The following is a 24,526-nucleotide window of genomic DNA, read 5'->3' as shown; positions in this document are numbered from 1 at the left end:
GCCGAGAGGCGCCGCCTCTCCCTCAGACGCCTTTTCACCGTCAGGGCCCGCCCCGCCCGGGGCGTGCCGCTCGCCAGGCAGCCGGGCCCGATCCCCAGCACCCAATTAAGAGACGTTCTTAACATAAATTAACATGCCCATGCCGTTTATTACTCAGAAACAAAGGTCGCGTTATCTTCCGAGAGAAGTTTCTTGGTTGGATGAACGAACAACTGCTGGTGGAACCCTCGGAATGGATGATGGCGTCAATACTGCATAGCCGGGGTTCAGACGGGTGATGCCTGGTGCAGAATCCCTGTTGTCACCTCCCCAATGCAGGCTTGTGGCACTGGCCAGGCTTCCCGTGAGGGCTGTGCTTCAGGAGAACTTCCCTGCCTGAGGTGGGGGGCCAAGGAAGCCTCCGGCCTGCTTGGTGGCAGCCCGGGAGGGAGCAAGGCCGAGCATCTTCTGGATGTTCTGCAGGAGCAACGAGAGAGCACGGCAGGTCAGAGGGTGGCAAGTGTGAAAAACGCCAGCCACTAGGTTTTAAAATTTTAAAAGTTTAATTGTAATATAATGGTTATAAAAATAGTAATATAATTAGAGTAATAATAATTTGGATAATTTGGATGAGAACAATGAGGCAATAGAAACAAAGCGTTACGGATGTCTGGGTACCTTTTTCTGGGCAAAATAAGCCTGAAAAAGGACCCACGTTAACAGAGGATTAACCCTTAAAAACAATAGCATGTTACATATTCATACACCTCATACATGATGTATAAATTCCATTCAAACAAAGGATTCTGACTGGTCAGTGTCAAATTCTTCCTCTGAATCCTAATGGTGTCATCATGGCTGAGCGAGGCGGGAAGAAGTTCATTTCTTCTGATAATGGAGCAATAAATTCTCTTTCTCTGAAAGATTCAGGTGTCCTGTGGCTGCTATCTCAGTGCAAGTCCTTTCTTTAGAAAAAAGTATCCTACATAGCATAGTTTCTATTTTAACCTTATGTTATAACCTAAAACTATATTTAACACACTCCTTAAGAGAATTAATACAGCATCACTTTCCAACATAACACATATAATATTCATTTGAATATTCACAAAAAGCCAATGATCAATACAAATTTTTCACAGCAAGGGAAACAAAGAGCAAGAAATCCCGACTCTGCTCACAGAACATCTGGGGTTGGAAGGAAAGCTCTGGACATCATCCAGTCCAATACCCCAGCCAAGGCAGGGTCACCTGGAGCAGGTGACAGGAACACATCCAGGTGGGTTTGGAATGTGTCTGGAGAGGGAGACTCCACACCCTCCCTAGGCAGCTGTTCCAGTGCTCTGCCACCCTCATTGAAAGAATTTCTTCCTCACACTGAGGTGGAACTTGTTTAGTTCATGGCCACTGCTCCTCATCCTATTGCTGGGCACCACTGAAGAGTTTTGGCACCATCTTCTTGAAACCCACCTTTGAGATATTCGTGTGATAAGATTCCCTCTCGGTCTTCTCTTTGGACTAAACAGGCCCAGCTCCTGTAGTCTCTCCTCTTTAGAGATGTTCCAGACCCCAAATCATCTCTGTGGCCTCTGCTGGACTCTCTCCAGCAGCACAAGTAAAACCTCCCCACTTGTTTCAACAGATTCAGGTTCTCACCCACATAGTCTAAATCCATCATATATTGAACCTCTCTTCCTATGTGCTCAAGCAGCTCAGCATGGAGCCAGACAAGAATGGCTGGGCCATTCTTCCCCACAAAAGCCCAACAAAAGCCCCTGAACACCAAATCCATATTTTGGACAATGATTCTTTCCCATTTTCAGCTACACACCCCACAGCCAGCTGTCTTTACACACCCTATTTCCATAAAATACCATTGCAATTTAACTGCAGTGCAGGTTCCCAGCAGTGCTCATGGGCAGACTCTGCAGCCCTGGGTTTTCCCAAATTCCAGAAAGCACTGCTGGTGCCGGCCATGGGAGCTGGAGCCTCCTAATGCAGCTGGAATTTGGGACAGCAGCATGGCAACCAGAGCATGTGCCAAGTGCAAGTCAGGAGCTTAGGCCCAGAATTAACAGGAATGCCTGTTAATTGTTGTGCACACAGAACAATGGGGCACTGGAGACAGTGCAGGATAACAGGACATATGGAGCAAACCCCAAAACCTGACTATTGGGATGACCTCATCTGCATCTGAGCAGGGTGTTCCAGTGGAAAACAACAAACAGGGGAAGAGCTAATTAGCAGAGCCAGGCATAAGCAAAAAAAAAATCACAGCAAAATATTTAAATGTGAATGTTTTTCTTGATTTTTGTGAAATTTCTTTTAAATTTCACAACAGTGCAACTACAAAGAGCCCTCAGTTCTTTCAGTTTCATCCTCCTTCACTGTAAGGGAGTCAAGCTCAAGATGCTGCTCCTGCAGTGAGACACAGGGGAAAGAAGAAAACAACTGTGTCCTCCTTGTGTCACCACCTGAGGGCTGGCTATCAAGACAACAAAAAGAGGAAGGATTCTCTTCAAACCTGAGTGTCCTCTCCAAAATAACTGTCAGGAAAGGTCAGACAGCAAGGCACAGAGCTCTTGAGCTTATTTATCATGGAAGGAGAATAAACTAAAGAAGAAAAAGGGGGGGAAAAGGAAAAAAAGAGAGGGGGGGGAAACGGTGGGAAAAAGGGAGGGGGGAAAAGGGAGGAGGGAAGGGGGGAAGAAGGGGGAGGAAGAAAGGGGGAAGGAACAAAAAGGGGGGGAAAGGGGGAAAAAAGGGGGGAAAAAGCAGAAAAGATGGGGAAAAAAAGGGGAGGAAAGGGGGGGAAAAATGGGGGGAAAAAATGGGGGGGAAAAAAATGGGGGGGAAAAAAATGGGGGGGAAAAAAATGGGGGGGAAAAAAATGGGGGGGAAAAAATGGGGGGAAAAAAATGGGGGGAAAAAAATGGGGGGAAAAAAATGGGGGGAAAAAAATGGGGGGAAAAAAATGGGGGGAAAAAAATGGGGGGAAAAAAATGGGGGGAAAAAATGGGGGGAAAAAATGGGGGGGAAAAAATGGGGGGAAAAAAATGGGGGGAAAAAAATGGGGGGAAAAAAAGGGGGGAAAAAAGGGGGGAAAAAAGGGGGGGAAAAAAAGGGGGGAAAAAAAGGGGGGGAAAAAAAGGGGGAAAAAAAGGGGGGAAAAAAAGGGGGGGAAAAAAGGGGGGGGAAAAAGGGGGGGGAAAAAGGGGGGGAAAAAGGGGGGGGAAAAAGGGGGGGGGAAAAAAGGGGGGGGAAAAAAGGGGGGGGAAAAAAGGGGGGGGAAAAAAGGGGGGGGAAAAGGGGGGGAAGAAAAGGGGGGGAAGAAAAGGGGGGGAAGAAAAGGGGGGGAAGAAAAGGGGGGGAAGAAAGGGGGGGGAAGAAAGGGGGGGAAGAAAGGGGGGGGAAGAAAGGGGGGGGAAGAAAGGGGGGGGAAGAAAGGGGGGGGAAGAAAGGGGGGGGAAGAAAGGGGGGGAAGAAAGGGGGGGAAGAAAGGGGGGGAAGAAAGGGGGGGGAAAAGGGGGGGGAAGGGGGGGAAAAAGGGGGGGGAAAAAGGGGGGGGGAAAAAGGGGGGGGGAAAAAGGGGGGGAAAAAGGGGGGGGAAAAAGGGGGGCGAAAAAGGGGGGGCGAAAAAAGGGGGGGCGAAAAAAGGGGGGGCGAAAAAAGCGGGGGGAAAAATGGGGGGGCGAAAATGGGGGGGCGAAAATGGGGGGGCGAAAATGGGGGGGCGAAAATGGGGGGGGAAAAAAGCGGGGGGAAAAGCGGGGGGAAAAGCGGGGGGAAAAGCGGGGGGAAGAAATGGGGGGGAAGAAATGGGGGGGGGGGAAAAGGGAAAAAGCAGATAGTTTTGCAATTCCGCAGTAGCTAAAATAAGATAAAATCGAGGTTCATTTCAGCTGGAGATTATGAAAAGCAAGGCTTCAACCCACACACAAGGAACAGAAGAAGAGGAATTACATCACGTTTAGCCCATGGCATACATAAACCAGCCACTGGTTGATGTTCAGCAATTGAATGTGTATGAGAGCATTAACTCCTTGCTCTGGTTCCCCGCAGTGCTTCCTGGATCAAGGCACGGACAGAAAGGAGCAGCCAAGGGGCAGAGCAAGCACACCAGAGGGTGCTGCAGAGCCAGCAGGAGCCGTGTCCTGTCAGCCTCCAGCGGCTCACCCGCGGAGCAGAGATCCAGCAGGGATCCATGGCACCAAGGAAGCGTGCACTGCCTCCTCCCCGTTCCTTCTGGCAGGGAGAAAGAGGTGCTAAAGTCGTCTGTCTGAATTCCAGACTACAGACACTGTCCAGCATTACCCTTCCATGCAGTCTCCCCCTGCTCTGGAAGGCAGAAGGCATCACACACCAGCTCCAAAGCACGTTTTGCTGGACAGCAATCCTGAAATCTACACCTGGAGACACCAAAGATGGGGCAGGGTCCAGCAGAAACCTTGTCCTGTCTGCTGTGGGCCACACTGGACAAGGAAATCTGCTGAGCCTGCTTCCAACACTAGCATGATCATCACCCTCAGGAGCAAGGAGGGAAGAGTAAATATTTAGGGATCCAAATCCCTCATCTGAGCTCTTCTGGTCTTCCCTCAAATGACTGCAGGAAGCACAGGAGCTGCTCCTGCTGTGGTCTTCAAACCCAGAAGGGACCTTGGACAAGGCAGCAAGCAGCTCCCTGCCCTAGGACCAGGCTCTGTGGGAAAGCACAGTCCTGGCAGCAGGGATGATTGCTGGCTCCCCTTCCCACATTTGGTGATTTTTGGTGATTTTTTTTTTTGCTTCTCACTAAAATGTATTCCCAAAGCAGCACCCTTTGGACAGGTACTTTGCAGATGCTGCTACTCCTGGGGACCTGCTCCTGCTGTGGTCTTCAAACCCAGAAGGGACCTCAGACAAGGCAGCAAGCAGCTCCCTGCCCTAGGACCAGGCTCTGTGGGAAAGCACAGTCCTGGCAGCAGGGATAACTGCTGGCTCCCCTTCCCACTGGGAATACATTTTGGTGAGAAGCAGCCTAATCTACAGTTCAGATGTGTGTGAAAAGGAAGTGAGGAGCAGCAAACAGCCCAGGAACAGCAGCACATCCCTGTTCCCAACCAGCACAGGTGAAGGCTGGGAGCTCAGAACCAGGAGCAGCCACAGAGGATGTAACCCTGACACTGCAGCTCCCACCCAGCCCAAGAGCAGACTTTCCCAGCTGAAAACCCAACAGCTCAAGGACCCTTGGAAGGCCTCTCCCAGCAGCCCTCCTCTCTCCAAACAGGAAGGCAGGAGGAACTGGGGGACAGGATTTACGTGCCAGGGAGAGCTGGGAACAGCGCAAAGGAAGTTACTCACGGCGAGGTGACTATTTTGGGAGATGCTGGCCAGGTCACAGGCAGCAAAGCTTCCCAGTCAGTGTTTGAAGAGTTTCTCACCCCCACATGAAGAGAGTCCCTGATGCTGCTCCTGCCTGTCCCACTAATGTCACTTTAATCACCGCCCAGGCAGCCTCCCCTGCATTTCCCACCAGGTTGCTGTTTTTTCACACACACCCGAGTTCCTGCTCTACCTCTGAGCTCCACAGGAACATCTCTCTTCCCTGTCTTTGATGGTTTCACAGGCAGCTACAGGATTTAAAGAAAGACTGAGGGACTGTGGCCTCCTTTCTTTGTTCACAACCTTTTCCCTGATTTTGGTACATCTGCACTCCTCCTTGTGTGTCAGCTGCATCAAGCCAGACACCAACTCCCACACCACCACTTGTCTTCCCCTGGGCCAGCACCTGTTTCAAAGCCAACCTGGCAAGATTTCCCCTTCTGCACACAGTGAAATACAAAGGCTCACAAAGCCTTCACCTCCAAGGTCACTGAAAGCACGAAGTGCAAGTCTCTGGCACCATTTTAAGCCCTTAATTACTTTCTTGCCCTCTCCCCCAGCCTGTCACAGCTCTGCTCTTCCCAATGCTGTTATCACCTAAGTTCTTTCAAATGGCAATAAAGCCATGAGCAGGATGCCAGCAGCAATCACAGCTTCAGTTCTGACCTCTTGTGCAAACTGAGGTGTCCCTGCCCTTCCCTGGAGCAGCAAGGAGGAAGGAGCTGAGCTGCCTGACAGCTGGAGAAGTGCAGGAATTGTTAACCATGATCACGTAGATAATGCAGCACTATGCAGATTGCAGTCTCACACCCTTCTCCAGAGCAATAAACTCACTCTCCTCCTCCTCCACAGGGACATCATAAGGAACTCTCAAGCATAAGGGCAATTTTTTTCCCAGAAGTTTTATGGAAAGCTCAACCCACTGCAAAGAGCTTGGCATTTCTGCCCCTCAGTTCATGGTGCCCACAAATTTCATCATATAAGACATCAGGAAATACCCAGCATTAGAATTAACCACAGGAATTATATTTTTGGACAAAACAAATGAGGGATTTTTTAGAAAGAGAATTCCCCAGTCAACCCAAATCATAATCTGCAACACTGAAAAGAAAGGACTTTCCATGTAACTGGGAACACAGAGCAGTACCAGCCAAGATTGCCTGAAAGAACAGCATCAGACCAGAATTCCAGAATTCTGGAAGGTTAACTTAAGAGCTCAGTATGTCTCAGTGCTTTCAAAGCAGAAAACCCTTTTCTAGCCACTGGGAAGTGAAAGTTTGTCCTGCAGCAAAGGCAGTGAGGAAGCCCCTGCCTGGCCTTTGGTGAAGCTGGGTCTGCTTGGGGAGAGGGGTGCCCAGATGAACCCCCAGATGTTCCTTTCAGCATAAATGATTCTGCAATTCATTATCTGCTTTTGCACAGGGATCTGGGATCCATTTCAGCACAAGCCCAATACAAAGGGCTATGGGGAATTCTATCCACCAGCATGCACTTTGTGACTAAAGAACTCTGTCAAGGAGCTGCTCCATCAAGCTCAGCCCAACTCCTGGCATTACACACCACCTCCCTTTGCTGATCTGCTTTATGTCTAAGTCCCTTAGTCTGAGTTTCCTTGGCACCCCTGAGGAAAAGCAACAAGGGGGTTAAGGAGAAAAGCAGCAAGAATTCAGGAAGTGGATCAAAGAAAAGGGAAATATGAATACAGAAGAGAAGGTAATTTGCAGCTACTTACACCAGCATTCATCCAGAGTATATTAACCTATCCCAAACACCCTGTGGGGAAAGTGGAAAACAAAACACACTTCCTGTTGCACTGAGAAAGCCCTCCTGTCCTCCCCAGCCATTCTGCCACTTGAGCTGCCAGTGAACCTTCATGAACAGGTTCCTCTTCCAAAAGGTGGGACTATGGAGCTTTGCTGGAGAGCTCTGTGGAGCCTGCTCTTGGCTACCATACCAGACCCCTCTCTGTGCCACATCCCTAATGCTGGGAGAGACCTGACACCAAAGGTACAGTTCTTAAACTTCTGAAAAAAATCAGGCAGCCAGCAAAAATAGGAAGGACAAACCCAAAAGAGCAGCTTTAACTCTTTCCTCACTTTTCTAGCAACTTTATGGACTGCTGAAACTTTTACAGAGCTGCAAGCCACCTAGAAAGTTTCCCCTAAAGATGCTGCTGTTTGTAAAGATGCACATATTGCTGTAAAAGTTATAATTATTAAGGAGCAGGATTTAGATCAGCTTCTGATGGAGACAATCTCTTGGTATGGATAACTTGTTGGGATAACAAAGTTATCACACAGGCCAGGAATCCATTTCTGCCAACTGTGTCCCACAGCCCTGGTGCAAGCCTCCAGCCAATCTTCCAGACCCATCCAGGACAGCGATTTTAATGATCCCAACCTAGAACTGCTTTGAATATGAGGCACAGGAATGAAGACAAACACAGAAACCACACACAGATCCAAGATTACACGTGCACCACTCCTCTTCCTGGATGAAGATATATGCCTTCCCTGCTCCAGGGAAAGTGTACTCACCTGTCTGATTGACATGGTGCAGAGAATGTAGAGGAAGATGAAGGAGCAGTCAGTGTAATCCTCACCCAGGAGGTTGCGGTGGGAGAGACCTTGGATGTACGAGAGGGGGATAAATGGAAGCTTTGCCACCACTCGGCCATCAAATCTGCAAAAGAGAGCACTGCATCACCCCTGGAGACAGCAAGGAGCTTTGGGATATGGCAAGAACAAGTGAGCATCTTCAACAGGCCAGCATAGCAGGTAAGACCACAGGGAAGGCTGAAAGGCCTTGCTGCCTTCTCCAGCCCCTCTCCACACACTGCACCAAGGAGTGTCACAGACATCTTTTATGAAAAACCCTTTCTTTAAGATTTTTCCTCTTGAGAAGCTGAGAAGCCTCAAGAACAAAATGTAAACATTGATTATCTGCTGCTGTAGAATGCAGCAAGTAGATTTTTGATTGGCCCATGTTGGCTGTTTCTAATTAATGGCCAATCAATTAGAATTAACCACAGGAATTGCCCAGCTGGCTCGGACAGAGAGTCCAAGCCACAAGCCTTTGTTATCATTCTTTGCTATTCTATTCTTAGCCAGCCTTCTGATGAAATAATTTCTTCTATTCTTTTAGTATAGTTTTAATGTAATATATATCATAAAATTATAAATCAAACCTCCTGAAACATGGAGTCAAATCCTTGTCTCTTCCCTCAACCTGAGACCCCTGTGAACACAGTCACACAAGGAGGATAAAGACGTCTCTCTCTCCAAGCCCTCCACAGGGTAGGACTCCCTCAGGAACACTTTTACCATAATCAAAGTGTTTCCTAGTGGTTTAAGTGATCAACTGGACAAGCTGCTGGTTCATGAAATCTCACTGTTTTGCAGTTTTCTGGTGCATTTTATTTCCAAGTCAGATTTAGCAGATCACTTCTCAGAGCACAGTCAGCACTTCAATAAAAGATGAATGACTGTCACCCTGCTGTACTGCAGTTACTGCAACAAGACAGACCCTCTGCTTCAAGCAAAACAGCATGTTTTAAACCACAGCATAAATCAAAGACACCTTTTCCTTCCCTGGAGCAGCTGTGCTCCTCAGGATGCACAGGAGAGCCATCAAGGAACACTTGATAGCCCCAGTTTGTCGGTGGAGATGAAGGCAGTGCAGGGGCAGGATGATACTGCATATTCCCAGCACATATCCTGCTCCTGGAATCCCTCCAGGCCCACATTCCAGGGCATCAGGCAGAGTGTGAATTTTGGCCAGTTAGCAAAGATTTCTCCCAAGCCAGACCAGTCAACCCAATCTTTTGATGTAGATGTGTATGATGCCTCATCAGCATGTGCATATTTGGATGTTATTTTCTCTGCATGTGCTGATTTTTGAACAGGTGTTTCTTGTTTCAAGAGATCCTAAATGAGCTTTCTTTCCTGTGGAGATGCATTCACACAGCCACGGCTCAAACACACGCCAACTTTGTTTACATCTCACAGGCACTTTGGCAAAAGAGCTCAGAACGGATGTTTATCTCCCTGCAACATCCCCCAGTGGCTTCAAATTCTGCGTTATTCCTGCTGGGAGAATGACAAGTACTTCAGCAGTAGCACCCTCAGGTACCTGCTTTGAATTCCAGCAGGTTTTCACAGTTATTAAGAGGTACCAGAATGCACAACTCTTAGAGTAAGGCAGGGGAGTGATTGCATTAAAAAGTTCCTGGCAAGAGAAAATTGAGACACACAGAAGGTAATTTGTGCCCCAGTTGAAATCCCTGGTGGCTTGGAGGCCACTGCTGCTGCAGAATCTCACTGCCATAATGAACCTTTTAAACCACAAGAGTCCCTCAGCTGTTTCTCTTGAGCACAGCATTTTGCTCTTTGGGTTTAAACCAGCCTTGCTGGCACTTCCAACCTGCTGCCCCAGCACTGCTGGCACTCCAGGAATGACAGGGGAAACCATCCCAGTGATTTCCAGTTTGGCCAAGGGGGCACTTGGCAATGGGGAGGTGCTCAGGCAGAGGAGCAGCATCTGCACAGTACCTGTCCAAAGGGTGCTGCTTCCACACAATTCCTACTCCTTCTTTCCCCAACAGCCATGAACTCATTCAAGAACAGGAAAAGCAGCAAACGTGGCCACAGCCATGGCAGGTGTCAGCCACCCTTTTCCTCCTTTTCCTGCCACACCCACAAGTGCCTCCATGGATGCTCCTGCTGCTCAGATTGCCTCTAAGGAAAGAGGCAGTTAAATAAAAGATAGGCCCCAAGGCTGACATCATCTGCTCAGCAGCATGGTCTCTGTGGGCAGGAATCCTCAAAAGAGGAACAAGACAAGTAAACTTAGTAGAAGTTTATTGGTTTCTTCTACCTTTTTTTTTTTAATATCTATGGAAGGAGGAACAATATGGAATTTAACCCAAATCAACCCCTTCCCAAAGTTGTTAACAAACTTACAATTCTGTAGCACTTGTTCATCACAGAATGCTCAGAGGAACTGCCTCTTCCCCCTCTAGGAAAGAGGGCACAGTGGGGTAAAGCATTTTTAGTTTGTTTTTCAGTCTACTTTAGGGGCAGGTGTTGGTGTTTGTATTGTACCCAAAGAGCAAGGCAAGCACATGGAGGTCTCAAGTGCAACCCTACAAATGCTCCCTCAGAGCCCTCATTGCTCATGATGCACCTCCAGCCCTGCAGTGAAATGAGACATCACTGACTCAAGACTGAACCCAAATTTTAAAATCCCCCAGTGCTGGGCTGCTTTGCTCTGCTCAGAATGCTGAAGTCTGACTAAGCTGAATAAATAAAGGATCCACACAGTGGCATTTCTGTTACTATGTTACCCCATGTTTGCAATTTATCCACCCACAGATCTCCAGTAAAATAACAATTGACTGTATCCTGGGGACTGCCAGCACAGAAGCCAAAGGCTTTGGTGCCCAAGAATGTAAATTCCTGTTTGCAGGGCAAGGATATTTCCCAGATATCAAGCAGCCTCCTAAAGGTTATCCTAACAATATTCATGTCATCTTCAGATTTAACAGCCAACAGTTCATATTTCAATTGAATCAAGTTTTTAAAGCCAAGCACAGCCTTTCAGATTTGCATATTTGAAACAAAGCTGTCTATAACTGTGCAAACCAGTTTGGGGTTTCTTGTCTGTTTGTTTTTTTAACTACACCCTTCCCAGGACACTTTTAAAACAAATTAAGCTTGGAGCCTATGCCTGGACCTGTTTATATCTGGACTCTTGATTTCCTCAAGTAGGGCAACAACAAACTCTGCAATTACAGCTCATTTCTAAGGGCAAGGGAGCTGACCCAGTTTTGTTTGCAAGAACACTCTTTGGTCACACCATCACAGCAAAGCCAAAGCAGCTGAAGACTGAAGATGTTTGCCTGACATGCACCAAACTTGCCCTAATCAGGATATTCCCATGCAGAAAAGATATTAAAGCTGTGTCTAGACTGAATGCAATTTGTTCAGTTTGGTTGTGCTCAGTACTCCATGTTCCCTTTAGAGCAGAAAGTGTATGTGATGACCAAACTACCACTTCTTCAGATGAAATATGAATCCATTTATTTATTTATTTGTGGTTCTTGCCTGGACAATGTCACTGTCAACACTTCAAGTGATGAAGGGAAGGTAGAAAATATGTTCACCATAAAAATTTCAGGAAACAATGCAGGAAGCTGATACTTACATGGAGTTGAACATTCCCATCAAGGCAGTGAAGCAGAAGCCAATGGCAAACATGGATTTCATCCGAACCTGCAAGCAGAAAGTCAGAGAGATTTAAAACAGGCCCACACTGAGGTATTACAATCTCACACCCTTAAAAACAGGCTTTGTACAGATCACTGAAATCAACAGGGAAAAAGGATGGCCCAGGACACAGAGGGGTTGTGAAAATGACAGGAGAAGCCCCCAGGAGACTGATGGGAAGTGCTGCTGCAGGGAGACAAAACCAGAAAGTGCTCAAGAATTGTCCTGTCACCTTGCACAGGCTGGTTTTATTTTTTCCTTAAGCCTATAAAACCCACCAGGGGGATTCCCAGGGGATCCCAGCAAGGGATCATTGCAATGACCAAAGTTAGAGGGAGCCACAAAAATTAATTCTACATTGAAAAACATCATGGAGACATATAAAGATGAAAATAGCTAAGGTTTGGCATGAGATGAGGCAGTAACTCTGTGGCTCAAACTAAAATCTCTAGTTATTAGAGAAAATCCAGAAGGACCTTTCCAGAGGAAAGGCAGCTTTGTTTGCCAATTGAACAAAGTCTTTCTGTTGGGAAACTGACTGAAGTCTCCAGCAGCTGGGAACTGGCTTTAAATGTTCATACCATTGACAAGTCCCTGTTGTTATTCTTCAGTTTCTCTTCTTGTCTCTCTGGAAAGACAAAACCAACAGTTATAATCAGTTATGTCAACCTAGAAACCAGAGTGTTTTCATTTCCAGGAAAACTTAACCTCTTTGGCTCTCCAAACAAATAACACTTCCAAAATCAACTCCAGCTCTCTTTGCCAGACAGTAGAAAGTGAAAAACTCCACAGAGCCAACTGCTTTTCCAGCACAGCAACATGCAGCAAGTCAGGCACAAAGAGAGGAGGCGGCTGGAATCACACATTCAGCACTTTTGAAAGAAATGCACCCAATGTGAGATTTGCTAACTCAACCAAGTCACACAGGAGCATGAGCACTGCTGCCAGGAAACAAAAACAGTGCCCCTCTACCACAGGTCCCAAAGGGAGCAGTGATCCATTTGCTGCACACCATCATAAATATATTGAATAAGTGAGGATTTCCTTCTGGAGGTTTCCAAAGGGAAAACCACGCACAGAGCTGGGAGCTGCACCTCAGCAATGTCAAAACCCTGCTGGTCTTAATAATGAATTTTGCACTCTTCTCACACCTAGGAGATTCTCCAAAGAGGAAATAGATTTCCTACATGAAATTCAGTAATGAGTGTATTACTGTGCTTTGCAGGAAATATTATGGAAATTTAGTCTGTCCTTAAATCACCACAGGCTTCAAAGACACTCAGATTTTCAAGAGGGCATTTTCCATGACTCTCACTGGAGGGCTGCTCTGGCCTTCAGCATCATCCACTATCTGTCACCTTTCCTGTCCCACATCCCCATCATGCTTTGGATGGATCCAGAGGGGCTGGGAAGCAACAGCCAGCTGAAGTAAGGATGTGGACAATGAAGGAATACCCAAAGAACAGCATCAGTGAAGAGGGGAGGATGCAGAAGGACTGCCAAGGCCTATCCAGCATGGGAACTTTGAGGGATCCCCACTGAAATTTCAGCACCAGAAACTTTCAGTATCAGAAACTTTCAGTACCACAGCTCAGAAACTCCAAAATTTTTCTCCCAAGCCCCTGCTGAGCACAGGGATTCACAGATACTGTTATGAAAAGCAACAGCAGCACCCCTACCAATTCCTCAGAAGGCTCTTTGCTATTTCCACTTGCTCCTAACCACAAGCCATCCCCTCTGGCAGGAACCTTTCAGACACCTGTTTCCTGAGCAAGGTAGAAAGTTGTGTCCTAGGACATTTCAGCAAGCACAGGCCAGCTCTTCAGGAATTACATTTGGCACAAATACTTGTTTTTTCCCCTCTGCTGCATAATTAACCATCTATTTAGGTGGGCTAAAGGTTACAGGGAGGAAAGAACACAGCTCTGATTGCTCAGTATACCTGACCTGGCTCTCACCTATTTCTACGGGTTCAAAATGAGTATGTTCTGGCTGATCTACCAACTTATTGCTCTATTCCTCCCCAAATCACACATCAACAGCCTGTTAAGCACTTTGCTGGGTAGTTTACAGCAGGGAAAAGGCACACAGAAAGAGGACTGGGTTACCAAGCAGCTCCCTGGAGTCCAAAATCATCTTACTCTGCTCATTGGAACACAAACCATGAGGATACAGGGATAGAGATTTGCCAGGACTGGGGTTTTTTATTTTGTTTTAGTTTTCTGTCCATCCAGCACTCGTGTGCACTCCTGGGAATGTCACTGTCCTTTCTTCCAGAAGCACATGGACACAGAAAGCAGCAGCAAGGTCTAAAGTAACAAATCATCCCTTTAAACTGAAATGACAGAATGCTACACCAGTGCTAAAGGTGTCCTGTTCCAGCAGTGCCCAAGGTGATCTAGACAAAATGTGACAATCCATTCATTTTAGAGTTTAAAATAAAGGCTTTTAAGTAGGAAACACCAAATTAAGCCTTCCCAAGCTACTTTCCCCCTACCTCCTTGTGCACAGGCATGATTCATGCCTTATGAAACCAAGTAGTATCATCTACACACCTCCTGTCTTATTCTGTGTGCAGAACAGATGGCAACTGAGGCAGGTCTGTACCACAGCTGCTACTTATCCATAAAGCCTCAGCTCAATATTTATTTTCTGTTAACTAAAATGGTAGAACTTGGAAGAACTCCAGGACAAGTAGATTTGCTGTGACAACAATGCCCCATCTTGCAGAATGATTTGACATCCAGTAAGTTACTGAGATCAGAGATTTCAACTGAACAGCCCTGAGTCATTTTCTGGAAGTCCAGTGTGACATTCAGGGTCTGATTTTTCAGGAACACCAAGAATTCATCTTTGCCTGAACACAAATGAAATACTGAAGTTATGCAGCATTTGTTAAAAAAATGAGAAAAAAAAATCATTATCAGAATCTTAGGCTTGGCCAGCAAGCATCACAGCAAACAAAATCAGTGGTCGTTTCCTAAGTTCTGATCTTTGTCCCTTTGTGCTTTGTTTTCCATCTGCAAAACAAGATTATTTCAGTGTATAAAAACTGGTGGAGCATCTGAAGCCCTCAGATTCTACTGTTTATTGGTTTAGTCCAAGCACAAGTCAAATATTGTCTGCTAGGAACACAGCTCGGATGGTGCCCTGCAAAAAAGTCATTGTCACCCTTTCTTTATTTAATGTTATCTGCAGTTGGTGCATATGGTCACTTTCAAAGCTGCCTTTTCCACCAAGCAGTGCTCATCCCACGCAGGGATTAGTCAAGATTAAGAACTGAAATGCACAAGAGGAAGCATTTTGGCTCCTGTCCCTTCAGGAATCTAACGACAACAGGTTTTCTACCTAGGAAGAGCTGTTTGAAGATGTGTTTATAATTTCCAAGCTTTGTACAGATCAAATGACTAATCCAGCTACCTGGTGTTACAGAGGAATGAGGAAACCAACTCCCAGGAGCTCTCAAAAATGTTCCTGCCACGATCTCTGTAATAACTTAACTGAGCTTTGCTGCACGTTGCGATGGCAGATCCTCCTAAAAACTTTAAACATCTCTTTACCTTGTTCTTGCTCAGTTCAGTACTTAAAGAGTTACCCTAACCCAGAAAGAATTCAGCTTACTGACAATGAAAAAGAGTGGAAAAATAAATCACTGCCCAAAATTGAGTAAAACTGATTTATCAAGATTGAAATTTACCTAAGCATGGTTATAGTTAACATGAACATCTTCAGCTCTAAAGTGTTCAAATGAAGGGGAAAAAAAATCATAATTTGAGTTCTACAGCTACAGCAAGGCACCATGCACTGCAGCAAAGAGCTTTGACAGCTGAAGTTAGTAACAGCCATAGATATCAGGGCTAAAATGGGAGGAAAAGTCAGGGAGCTCAGCAAGAGCTGCTGCTCCTCCCAGTGATCACCAAAACCATCAGGAGGCTGGCTGTCTCCTGCTTGGAAGAGTAAGGCAAATGAAGAAATAGTCTTGAAAGGAAGGAAAGGATAATCACTTCCATCAGTTTCTCAACTCTCCACCATTCCTGAGGTGCCAGTCTTACCTATCTTCTTTTTCTGCTGTCGGCCTGCTGATTCAGTTATGGTTTCCTTCTTCTTTTCCACTGCAAAATGAAAAGATACTCCATCATTTCTGCACAGTGATACCACCACACCTTTTCCACACACCAAACAGAACATTTTAGTCCTCTGCAGAACAGGGGCACAAAAAGCAGCTAAGTAGGACTGAGAACATGTTCAGAATCAAGAAGTTATTAACTACCTACACCAATCACTTCATAATAATAAAAAAAAAAATTCAAAACCCTGGACAAGATACAAATATATTTAAAGGGTTAATTTTGAACTCTGTCAAGAGCCCATGGCACTGTGGACTGAGCAGTCTGGGGACAAATTTGGCTCAAGCCACCCTTGCTGATTTGTCATTAGTATCAGACAGTACTTTTGATTCAGCAAGTGGGATGAAAAGAGCTTTGTGGCAAGCTCTGCTCCTGATTATCTGCAGTGGGAAGCAGAATACAGGAAAGTCTGTGTTCTCCTACATCCCTTCTTCACAGGCAGGCATTCTCAGGGGAAATGCTGTCCAAGCAGGCAGCCACAGCCTCTCCATTCTTCAATTCATTAGCACTGAAGCATTTCCAATATTTTAAAGCAGAAGCCTAAGGTCAAAGGTACTAAAACCCCACATGAGACATGCACTGAGCACCTGCCACCAACCACCACTGCAGCAAGGCAGGGCAGCAGAGCCAGCACAGGGACATGGGAACACAGCAAATGTGCTGCAGAGGAGGTTCTGGCACAGCAAAAAGGGCTTTTCCAGGAAGCAAGAGACATTTTCATTCAAGATAGAGTACTCCAGAAAGCAAGGATGGTGAAGCATGACCATGGTCTAACATCCTTTTTTACTTTAAACTCTCTGTATTTATGCAAAGTGCAGGTACCATATCTGTCACAGACATTTTTTATGGAAAATCCTTTCCTTAGGATTTTTCCTCCTGAGAAGCTGAGAGGCCTCAGGAACAAAATGTAACCAATGGTTATCTGCTGCTGTGGAATGCAACAGGTGCATCTGGGATTGGTCTCATGTGGTTGTTTCTAATTAATGGCCAATCACAGCCCAGCTAGCTCAGACAGAGAGTCCAAGCCACAAGCCTTTGTTATCATTCTTTGCTATTCTATCCCTAGCCAGCCTTCTGATAAAATCTTTTCTTCTACTCTTTTAGTATAGTTTTAATATAATATATATCATAAAATAATAAATCAGCCTTGTGAAACATGGAGTCAGATCCTCATCTCTTCCCTCATCCTGGGACCCCTGTGAACACGGTCACACCATATCCCAAACCAAGAGCCTGGGCTCACTGTGAGCTCACAGATCCCTGAGTGCTGGGGCTGCCCTCCCTGGTGGAGCACAGCTCAGCACAGCCCTGCTTGCACAGCCCAGGGGAAATGAAGGCAGCCAACCTTCCAAGCCACACCAGGATCTGTAGAGCTGCCTTAGAAACGCCTGTGAGTCAGTCACAACTGCTCAGAAAATCTCATCAGCCCAGACAAGTCACCTCAACATCATCCCTCCATGGCAACAGAGTGAGAAACAATTGTTTTTCCCAAGGAACAAGAGGATCTCTGGTGGGCAGGGAGGTACAGGGAGCTTGTGTCCCCAGGGAATACTGGAGAGGTGTCAGATGCCACAATGCACCCAGGGCTCACAGGATGCTGTCTCCAAAACCTTCCCTGTGCCAAATCCAGCTGGAAACCCCATCACCCCACAGCCCCAGCTCTAGACTCTAGGCAGTGCTGTTAAAACTCATGCCAAGCCCCAGGAGCTGCCAGCCCCAGTTCCCTCAGGGCTGCCCGTGGGAACATCCACACCAACAAATCAGAAATTCCAGGGACAGCTTTCAGCCCTGTCCATTGAGCCCTACATTCACCCAGAACAATCCCTGCAGCAGCCTCAGGCCAGGCTGAGCCTCTCCCGAGGAAGGAGAGGACAGGAAGAGATGAAATTAAGGAGTAACAATGTCTGCTCAAGCACACTGCCCAGCCCCTTTGTTTTTGCAAATCCTAAGGATCTGCTAGGGCTCTCACGGGAGAGCTTAAAGGTCTCCAATGTGTTTTTTCCTGTTTCAGATGTGTTAGATAACAGCTGAAAGGTGTGGCTCAAGTGGTCCACTTGGCAAGCTGTAAGCCTTCAGGTCAGCCAGCTGTCCTCAGCACAAGAGGGGAAGGGAAAAAAGCAAAGCTGAATTTTTACTGACTCTTCATTCAGCTTCACCTTTTTTGTGGTTGTTGTTGGGGGTGGGGAATCAAACAAGAAGCTCAGAAATTAATTGAGACACATGAACCCTTCATCACTCCCTTCACAGATGAGAGCCTAGACACCAGGAGAGCTATAAAAGCAAACAGCATTCAACTCCTTCAGCAGTCATTAAACCCCAGAGATTAAGCCCTGCTAACTGCTTTTGGAACTGAGCAGCACAAACACAAGAGGACACTAAATCTGCAGCTGGCTTTCAACTCCTTCTCTAAGTTGCTCTTCTGGGGCTCATTCCATCCCACACACAGGAGCAGTGGGATTCAAGTGAGGCAGGCAGGGATGCAATCCCCATCTGCTCCTGCTGTGGTGACAAAAGCCCGAAAAACTGTGGGAGCTGTGACACAAACACGGCTGCACTTCAACTCCTGGGTTCAGACTGCCCAGGGGAAGGAGGAATAAGCTGGGCTGCAAAGAGCAGTGTGTGATAATGTTGTTCTCCCAGCATTAAAGAGCACTGACACCATCATGAGATATCTGTAAGGTAAAACCAGCTCTGCTTTGGCCCCAGCTCTCCTGTGCTGTTTCTGTCTCCCACTGCTGTAACTTGGGCAGAATTTCTCATCTGAAATTTGGCTTCTGATACAGACAGGTCCATTTAAACAATCCACGCTCCTGTTCACCATTTCTCTCAATATTTGATGCAGATCTGACTGCTCATCCTCAGCTCCCCTCTCCCCTCACACTTTGTTTACCCCCTCCCAGACCTCCTCTCTATGAAATGAACTTATTTCCTAAAGTTTCCTAACATATTTGCTTCCAGTTTACATTAGGATAATTTGGTTTTACATCAGCTGATTGGTCAGACCTTTTTATGATGGCTTTGTCTTTACTCACCCCCCACCACCAATCACCACTTTTAACCTTGACATAAAATAGTTTTTCCTCATGGTATTCATTATTCAACCCTACTTTTTTATTTCTACAGCCCTCAGATTCTCCTCTTTGCCCCTGAAAGGCAGAAATTGCATTTTTGAACATTTCAGACATTTTGAATGTACTTCAGACATTTATTTCAGACAGGAGGGGCAATTTACACAAGGCAAAAGGTCTTTGGCTGAGCTTCTTCCAGAAAAAAAAAAAACAAACAACAGATTAAGGACAGAAACAAGCCCCTGGTGAGTACTTACATTTCTTGCTCTGCTTTTCCACTTCAGCCTTTAACCTCTTGTATTTGTCTGTGCGATAGACCAGCACCCAGGTTATACCTGAAACAAACACTCAGCCAGGAGCCAGGCAGGGAAAAACCTCCTGCAGCAACGCTGGTGGCAGGGAGCAAACCCTGCAGCAATTAAACTTTATGTCTACAAAACCCCTGTTCTGCCAGAACCCAAGCCAAGGGAGCACAGAGCACCAGCAAACTGCACCATCCCTTCCCTTCAAATCCCCATTCCAAGTTCCATGTTCCATGTGAAATGGAAGTGGAAAATAAAAATAAACCATGAAACCAGCTGTAGGTGTAAAACTGAAACGAGTTTTTAGTTTTAACCCCATTAGAACCCAGCTAAGGGAGCACAGAGCACCAGCAAATTGCACCATCCCTTCCCTTCAAATCTCCATTCCAAGTTCCATGTTCCATGTGAAATGGAAGTGGAAAATAAAAATAAACCATGAAACCAGCTATAGGTGTAAAACTGAAACAAGTTTTTAGTTTTAACCCCATTAGAACCCAGCTAAGGGAGCACAGAGCACCAGCAAACCACACCATCCCTTCCCCTCAAACCCCCATTCCAAGTTCCATGAAAAATGGAAGTGGAAAATAAACCATGAAATGAGCTGTAGGTATAAAACTAAAACAGGTTTTTAGTTTTTACTTGTATTGATAAACCTGTTTTGCAGGTGTGGGATGAATGTGGGGACAGGGGTTAAAAAGGGGATTTAGGGATACAGCCCAACACCAGAAACGGGACCTGGGACTTGTGACTACCCCACAAGACACCTATGCAGCATTTCCCTAAAAATCTGTCCCTGTTCCAACCAGTGACATATAAAACCCTTTTTCAGCAGCTGAAGTCACCATCACTGCCAGGCCAGGCGATTCCCTCATATCCTCCCACAACAGCTATGGGGGAACCACTCCTTCGTCTTTCACCTCCCAACAGCCTCCCTCCCTCCCTCCCTCCTTCCCTCTTGCAGAGAACAGCCCCAGCTCCCAGCGCTCCGCACCGCAACTCAGCGCTGACCGGGGCCATTCCCCGCCGCCCTCTCCGTGAGGAGCCTCGGCTGACCCCGAGCCCCGTTCCACAGCCTCCCTCCCCTTGCCCCGCTGCCGGGAGCTGCCGGCAGCGGCCCGCCCGGCTCACCCTCGGCGAGCAGCGCGGTGCAGACGGAGATGAACACGATGAGGAGGGTGTCGGCGAACATGGTGCTCATGGTGCTGCCGCCACCCCCGACCCGGCAACGCCGCCGCGCACTCGGAAGTGCACCCGCCACCCGGAAGCTGCGGCCCCTCGTTGCTTAGCAACGCCCGGAAGCGACCACCTGCACTTCCGGCTGGCGCCGCCGGCTCCGCGAGAAGCCACGGGAAGGGCGAGGGGCGGGGAATGCGCGGCGGGCGCTGCTCTGATTGGGCGAGGCGGCTGTCAATCTACCGGTAGCGGCGGTGGCCCCGCCCTCCGGCGGCGTGAGGGCGGCTCGTTGTCATGGCGGGGTCTGGGGTCGGCGCTTGGCGCGGCCCGGCCAAGCCCCGCACATCGGGCCGCGATTCAGATTCACAGAATCTGTTCGGTGGGAATAGGCCATTGTGAAAAACGCCAAACATTTGTTTTTAAAACTTTAAAAGTTTAGTAGTAATAAAATGGTTATAAAAATAGTAATATAAATAGAGTAATAATAATTTGGAGAGTTTGGATTAGAACAATATAAGACAATAGAAACAAAGAGTTACGGAGGTCCAGGTACCTTTTTCTGGGCAAAATAAGCCCGAAAAAGGACCCACGTTAACAGAGGATTAACCCTTAAAAACAACAGCCTGTTGCATATTCATACACCTCATTCATGATGCATAAATTCCATTCAAACACAGGATTCTGTCTGGGCAGTGTCAGCTTCTTCCTCTCAATCCTAATGGTGTCATCATGGCTGATCGAGGCAGGAAGAAGTTCATTTATTCTGATAATGGAAAAAAAAATTCTCTTTCTCTGAAAGATTCAGGTGTTCTGTGGCTGCTATCTCACTGCGAGTCCTTTCTTTTGGAAAAAAGTATCCTACATAGCATAGTTTCTATTTTAACACTATGTTGTACCCTAAAACTATATTTAACACACTACTAAAAATTAATACAGCATCACTTTCTAACATAACACATATAATATTCATTTTAATATTTGTGAAAAGCCAATCATAAAATACACATTTTTCACACTTTCAACCCAAACCATTCTAGGATTCTGTGATTCTGTGAACAGCCTGTAAGTGCATCTCACCAGGAGGCACTTTCTGGGATCAAATATTTAGGAATATTGCTGCCTGCCCTTTACCAGGTGCTGTTGCTGTCTCACACACCCCTTGTACAGGCAGCAGAGGAGTACAGCATTCTCTGATTCACAGGGAATCAAATCTCCCATTGCTCGTGTGTGTAAAATATTCATGGAAGGGATGGCATATGAAGTGCATTAATGAGGCCAGTGCAATGACAGCAAGGATTTGGCAGACAAATTGACTTTTATTGAGGCTCCAGCAATTACACCTGGAGCAGCAGAACTAGACCAAACCCATGGGTTGTAATGGGGTGAGGAGACCTAGAAAGCAGAAATACAGAAAAGGAAACAGGGCAGGCAGGGAGGGGCAGGTTGTGCCTGTCCTTACGTAACAGAGGAGTTTGCTGCTGGTGACAGAAGTGCACTGTGGGATTACAGGGGCAGAGTTGAGTGAAAAACAGGGAAAGGAAAAAATCTACCGCCCTTAAATTAAACACAGCATGCAGAAAGAGAAGAAGACAGCGAGTGAGGTGTGAGCTCAGACAGCAAACAACCTCTCTGAGCCTGGGGACAGGCACACAAGGAAAGCAGAGAGCCACCTGTGTGCAGGTGGCTGTGTCAGACGTCACTGGGAGGTGGGAAAAGTCCTAGCACCATGTCCAGGGGACCTCCTGCCACATCAGGGCAAAACTGAGAACTGGATGTCAGCAAAACAGGATTCAGAGCCATCTGGGAGACAGGGATGGAGCTGAGGGTGGATGTTTCTGTTTGGGGTGAGCAGCAGCAAGATGCTGACAGCTGGTGATGCAGAAGGATTTGTGATATACAGAAAAAATTCTTCCCTGTGAGGGTGGTGAGGCCTGGCACAGGGTGCCCAGAGAAGCTGTGGCTGCCCCATCCCTGGAAGTGCCAAGGCCAGGTTGGACAGGGCTTGGAGCAACCTGGGATAGTGGAAGGTGTCCCTGCCTGTGGCAGGGGGCTTGGAATGAGATGAGCTGTAAGGCCCCTTCCAAGCCAGTGCATTCTGTGATTCTGTTTTATTTTGTGCCACCTCGTGCAGTTCCCTGTGCTGTGTGCCATCCTCCACCCTCTCTCCCTCTCTTTAGAGCTCCCTGACATTCCTGGCTGTGAGATGCATCAGCATCTATCAAAGCAGTATTTTGAAATCGTTTCTCAGATGCTGCTGTTGGAAATTATTCACATGGTATCACTTATTGATACTGAGTGGGGTTTTTTGGCAGATGCAGGTCAGGAGGAGATGGTCAGTGAACCATGAACCTCTTTTCTCTGCAGGGTTCATGCTTTGAACTGGAGGTAGAGGTGACAACAGGCTCTTTGTAATTTCATCCTGTCACTTTGAATCACACGGGGATCCTTATCAGCAGATCCTTTTTACAGACAACACACAGCACATTACCCTCAATGGTATTTCCTTTTCAAAACAGCATTCTTGTGCTTTGATCAATGTGTAAAGGACAGATGAGAGTTGGGTGCAGTCTGGTTTGATCTACCAGCCTGGGATATGAGAAAAAGGAAGGCATTTGCATAATACATCGCACTGGTTTCACGAGTCAGGGGCTGGTGTAGTCCACAAACATTCTAGATATAGAAGTGGTAATATTTATGGAGGCAACCTTGAAACCAGATTAGAGAGACACATCATCCCAGTAGGTTTCACGTACTGAAGTCTCCAAGCCTAAACTGAACAAAAGGTTCAGTTGCTTTGCACAGTGTGCTAGTGACCAGCAGCCAGTAAAAGGGTGTGTAAAATTTTCAGTTTTGAGGAAAGGTGCCATCTGAAACTAACTGGGACTTGCATTTGGTTCACTTCTAGGTCACAGCCCTGGCCTGGTTTTGAAAGAGCCATTAACCTGACCTTTGCAAGTTCTCCTGTGCTCTGTATAAAAGCACAGAGTCTTGGGTATCCTGAGCTCAACCCCCTCCAAGAGGCATTTACTTCTCCTTCCCCTGCAGTGTGTCAGCTCCAGCCACATGTCCAGTGGTCAAATGGACAAGTCCATTTTCCCCTGGAGGTGAAATGCCATGATGGGCATCTTCCAGAGAAGCTCAAGCTGGGCAGCACAGCCTGAAACAGCACAGCAGAGGGTTGGTTTGGACTGTCCCCAGGCAGGGCAGCAGTGATGGCAGGCAGGAGGAGAACCCAGGAACCTGGAGCTCTCTCTCTCCTGAGGGGGTTTTGCCATCCACATAGAACTGTGTGTCAGTGTTGGGGTAAGAAAGAAGAGCTGTGAATAGCTCCTGGGTCCCAGTGGGGTGTGCAGGAGCTGTGCCCATGGCCAGTGCTTGGAAACTGGCACAGGGCCATGGAAATCCACGGGAACTCATCCCTGCAGGAAGTTCTCATCCATATATAGCACTTCCTTCCCTGGCAGGGGCTGCATGCAGTGCCAGTCTCCCCTGGCACTGCTGGAGAGGAATTGGGAGCAGTGGGCAGAGGGGTCAGGGCTGCTGAGGGGATCCTCTCTCACATCCTGTGGGATGGGGGACATGGCACCTGTCTGCAAACATCTCCACACCTGCTTTGCTGTGTTGAAGTGGGAAGTCAGAAACCTGAGTGAGAGTTCTGATCCTCTCTGAACAGGGCTGGGAGGAACCTTGGGGCATTGCTTGGGCTGGCTCCTGCCCCAAAGCAGGATCAGCACTATTGAACACTTTCCATACAGGAGCATGTCTACTGTTTTTTCTTTATTATTTTTTTTTTAATCCTAGATTTAAAAGTCCTTACTCTCCTTAAACAACCTTTTCTATGATTTAACCATTTTCAACCCTAGAAAATGTGCCTGAATTCTCTTTGTAACAGTGTTCAGCTGGCAACATTTTGTTTTAGTCCCTAAGGGTAAAAGAAACGTATTCCCTTTCTGTTTGTGGCAGCCTTTGATGTATTTGGAAATGGTTATCATGTCCACACAGCCTTCCAGCCCAGCAGATGTTGTATTGCACTAAATAGTTATTTAGTTGTTTGCAGCAGAGACCTTCCCCTGACTAAACATGGATGGGTCCTGCAGTCCTACAAAGCCAGACCCTGGGCTGTTCCTGAGTCCCCACTGGAGTCTCTCCACCAGGCCTCACCTTTCTCTAAGCACGACACCTGTGGATGTTTCTATGCCCCAATGGGATGTTTGCCTTCTTCACGGGGCATCACCAATTGATTCTTTGAT

General features: G+C 47.0%; 1 protein-coding gene across 1 annotated transcript; it reads right to left on the bottom strand.

Moving 5' to 3' along the window:
- Positions 1-128: 128 nt before the first annotated feature.
- On the bottom strand, positions 129-20,364 carry TMCO1 (transmembrane and coiled-coil domains 1). The gene is made up of 7 exons (XM_066555233.1): positions 20,232-20,364; positions 19,059-19,136; positions 15,659-15,718; positions 12,188-12,234; positions 11,545-11,612; positions 7,878-8,022; positions 129-456 (listed from the first exon to the last, which is right to left on the bottom strand). The coding sequence occupies exons 1-7, from the start codon at positions 20,299-20,301 to the stop codon at positions 358-360; spliced, it is 567 nt and encodes a 188-aa protein (XP_066411330.1). The 5' UTR covers positions 20,302-20,364; the 3' UTR covers positions 129-357.
- Positions 20,365-24,526: the final 4,162 nt, after the last annotated feature.

The sequence above is a fragment of the Molothrus aeneus genome, chromosome 9 (assembly GCF_037042795.1).
Source record: "Molothrus aeneus isolate 106 chromosome 9, BPBGC_Maene_1.0, whole genome shotgun sequence".
Taxonomy (NCBI): domain Eukaryota; kingdom Metazoa; phylum Chordata; class Aves; order Passeriformes; family Icteridae; genus Molothrus; species Molothrus aeneus.
This window is presented reverse-complemented; position numbering and strand designations above follow the sequence as displayed.

What these genes read in the sequence shown, in the direction of transcription:
- TMCO1 (XM_066555233.1), bottom strand. Translation starts at nt 20,301, where the DNA reads ATGAGCACCATGTTCGCCGACACCCTCCTCATCGTGTTCATCTCCGTC. An exon ending in GGAAAAGCAGAGCAAGAAAT is followed by an intron (nt 15,719 to 19,058) that starts GTAAGTACTCAC and finishes TTCATTTTGCAG; the next exon opens with TGGAAAAGAAGAAGGAAACC. An exon ending in ACAGCAGAAAAAGAAGATAG is followed by an intron (nt 12,235 to 15,658) that starts GTAAGACTGGCA and finishes TTGTCTTTCCAG; the next exon opens with AGAGACAAGAAGAGAAACTG.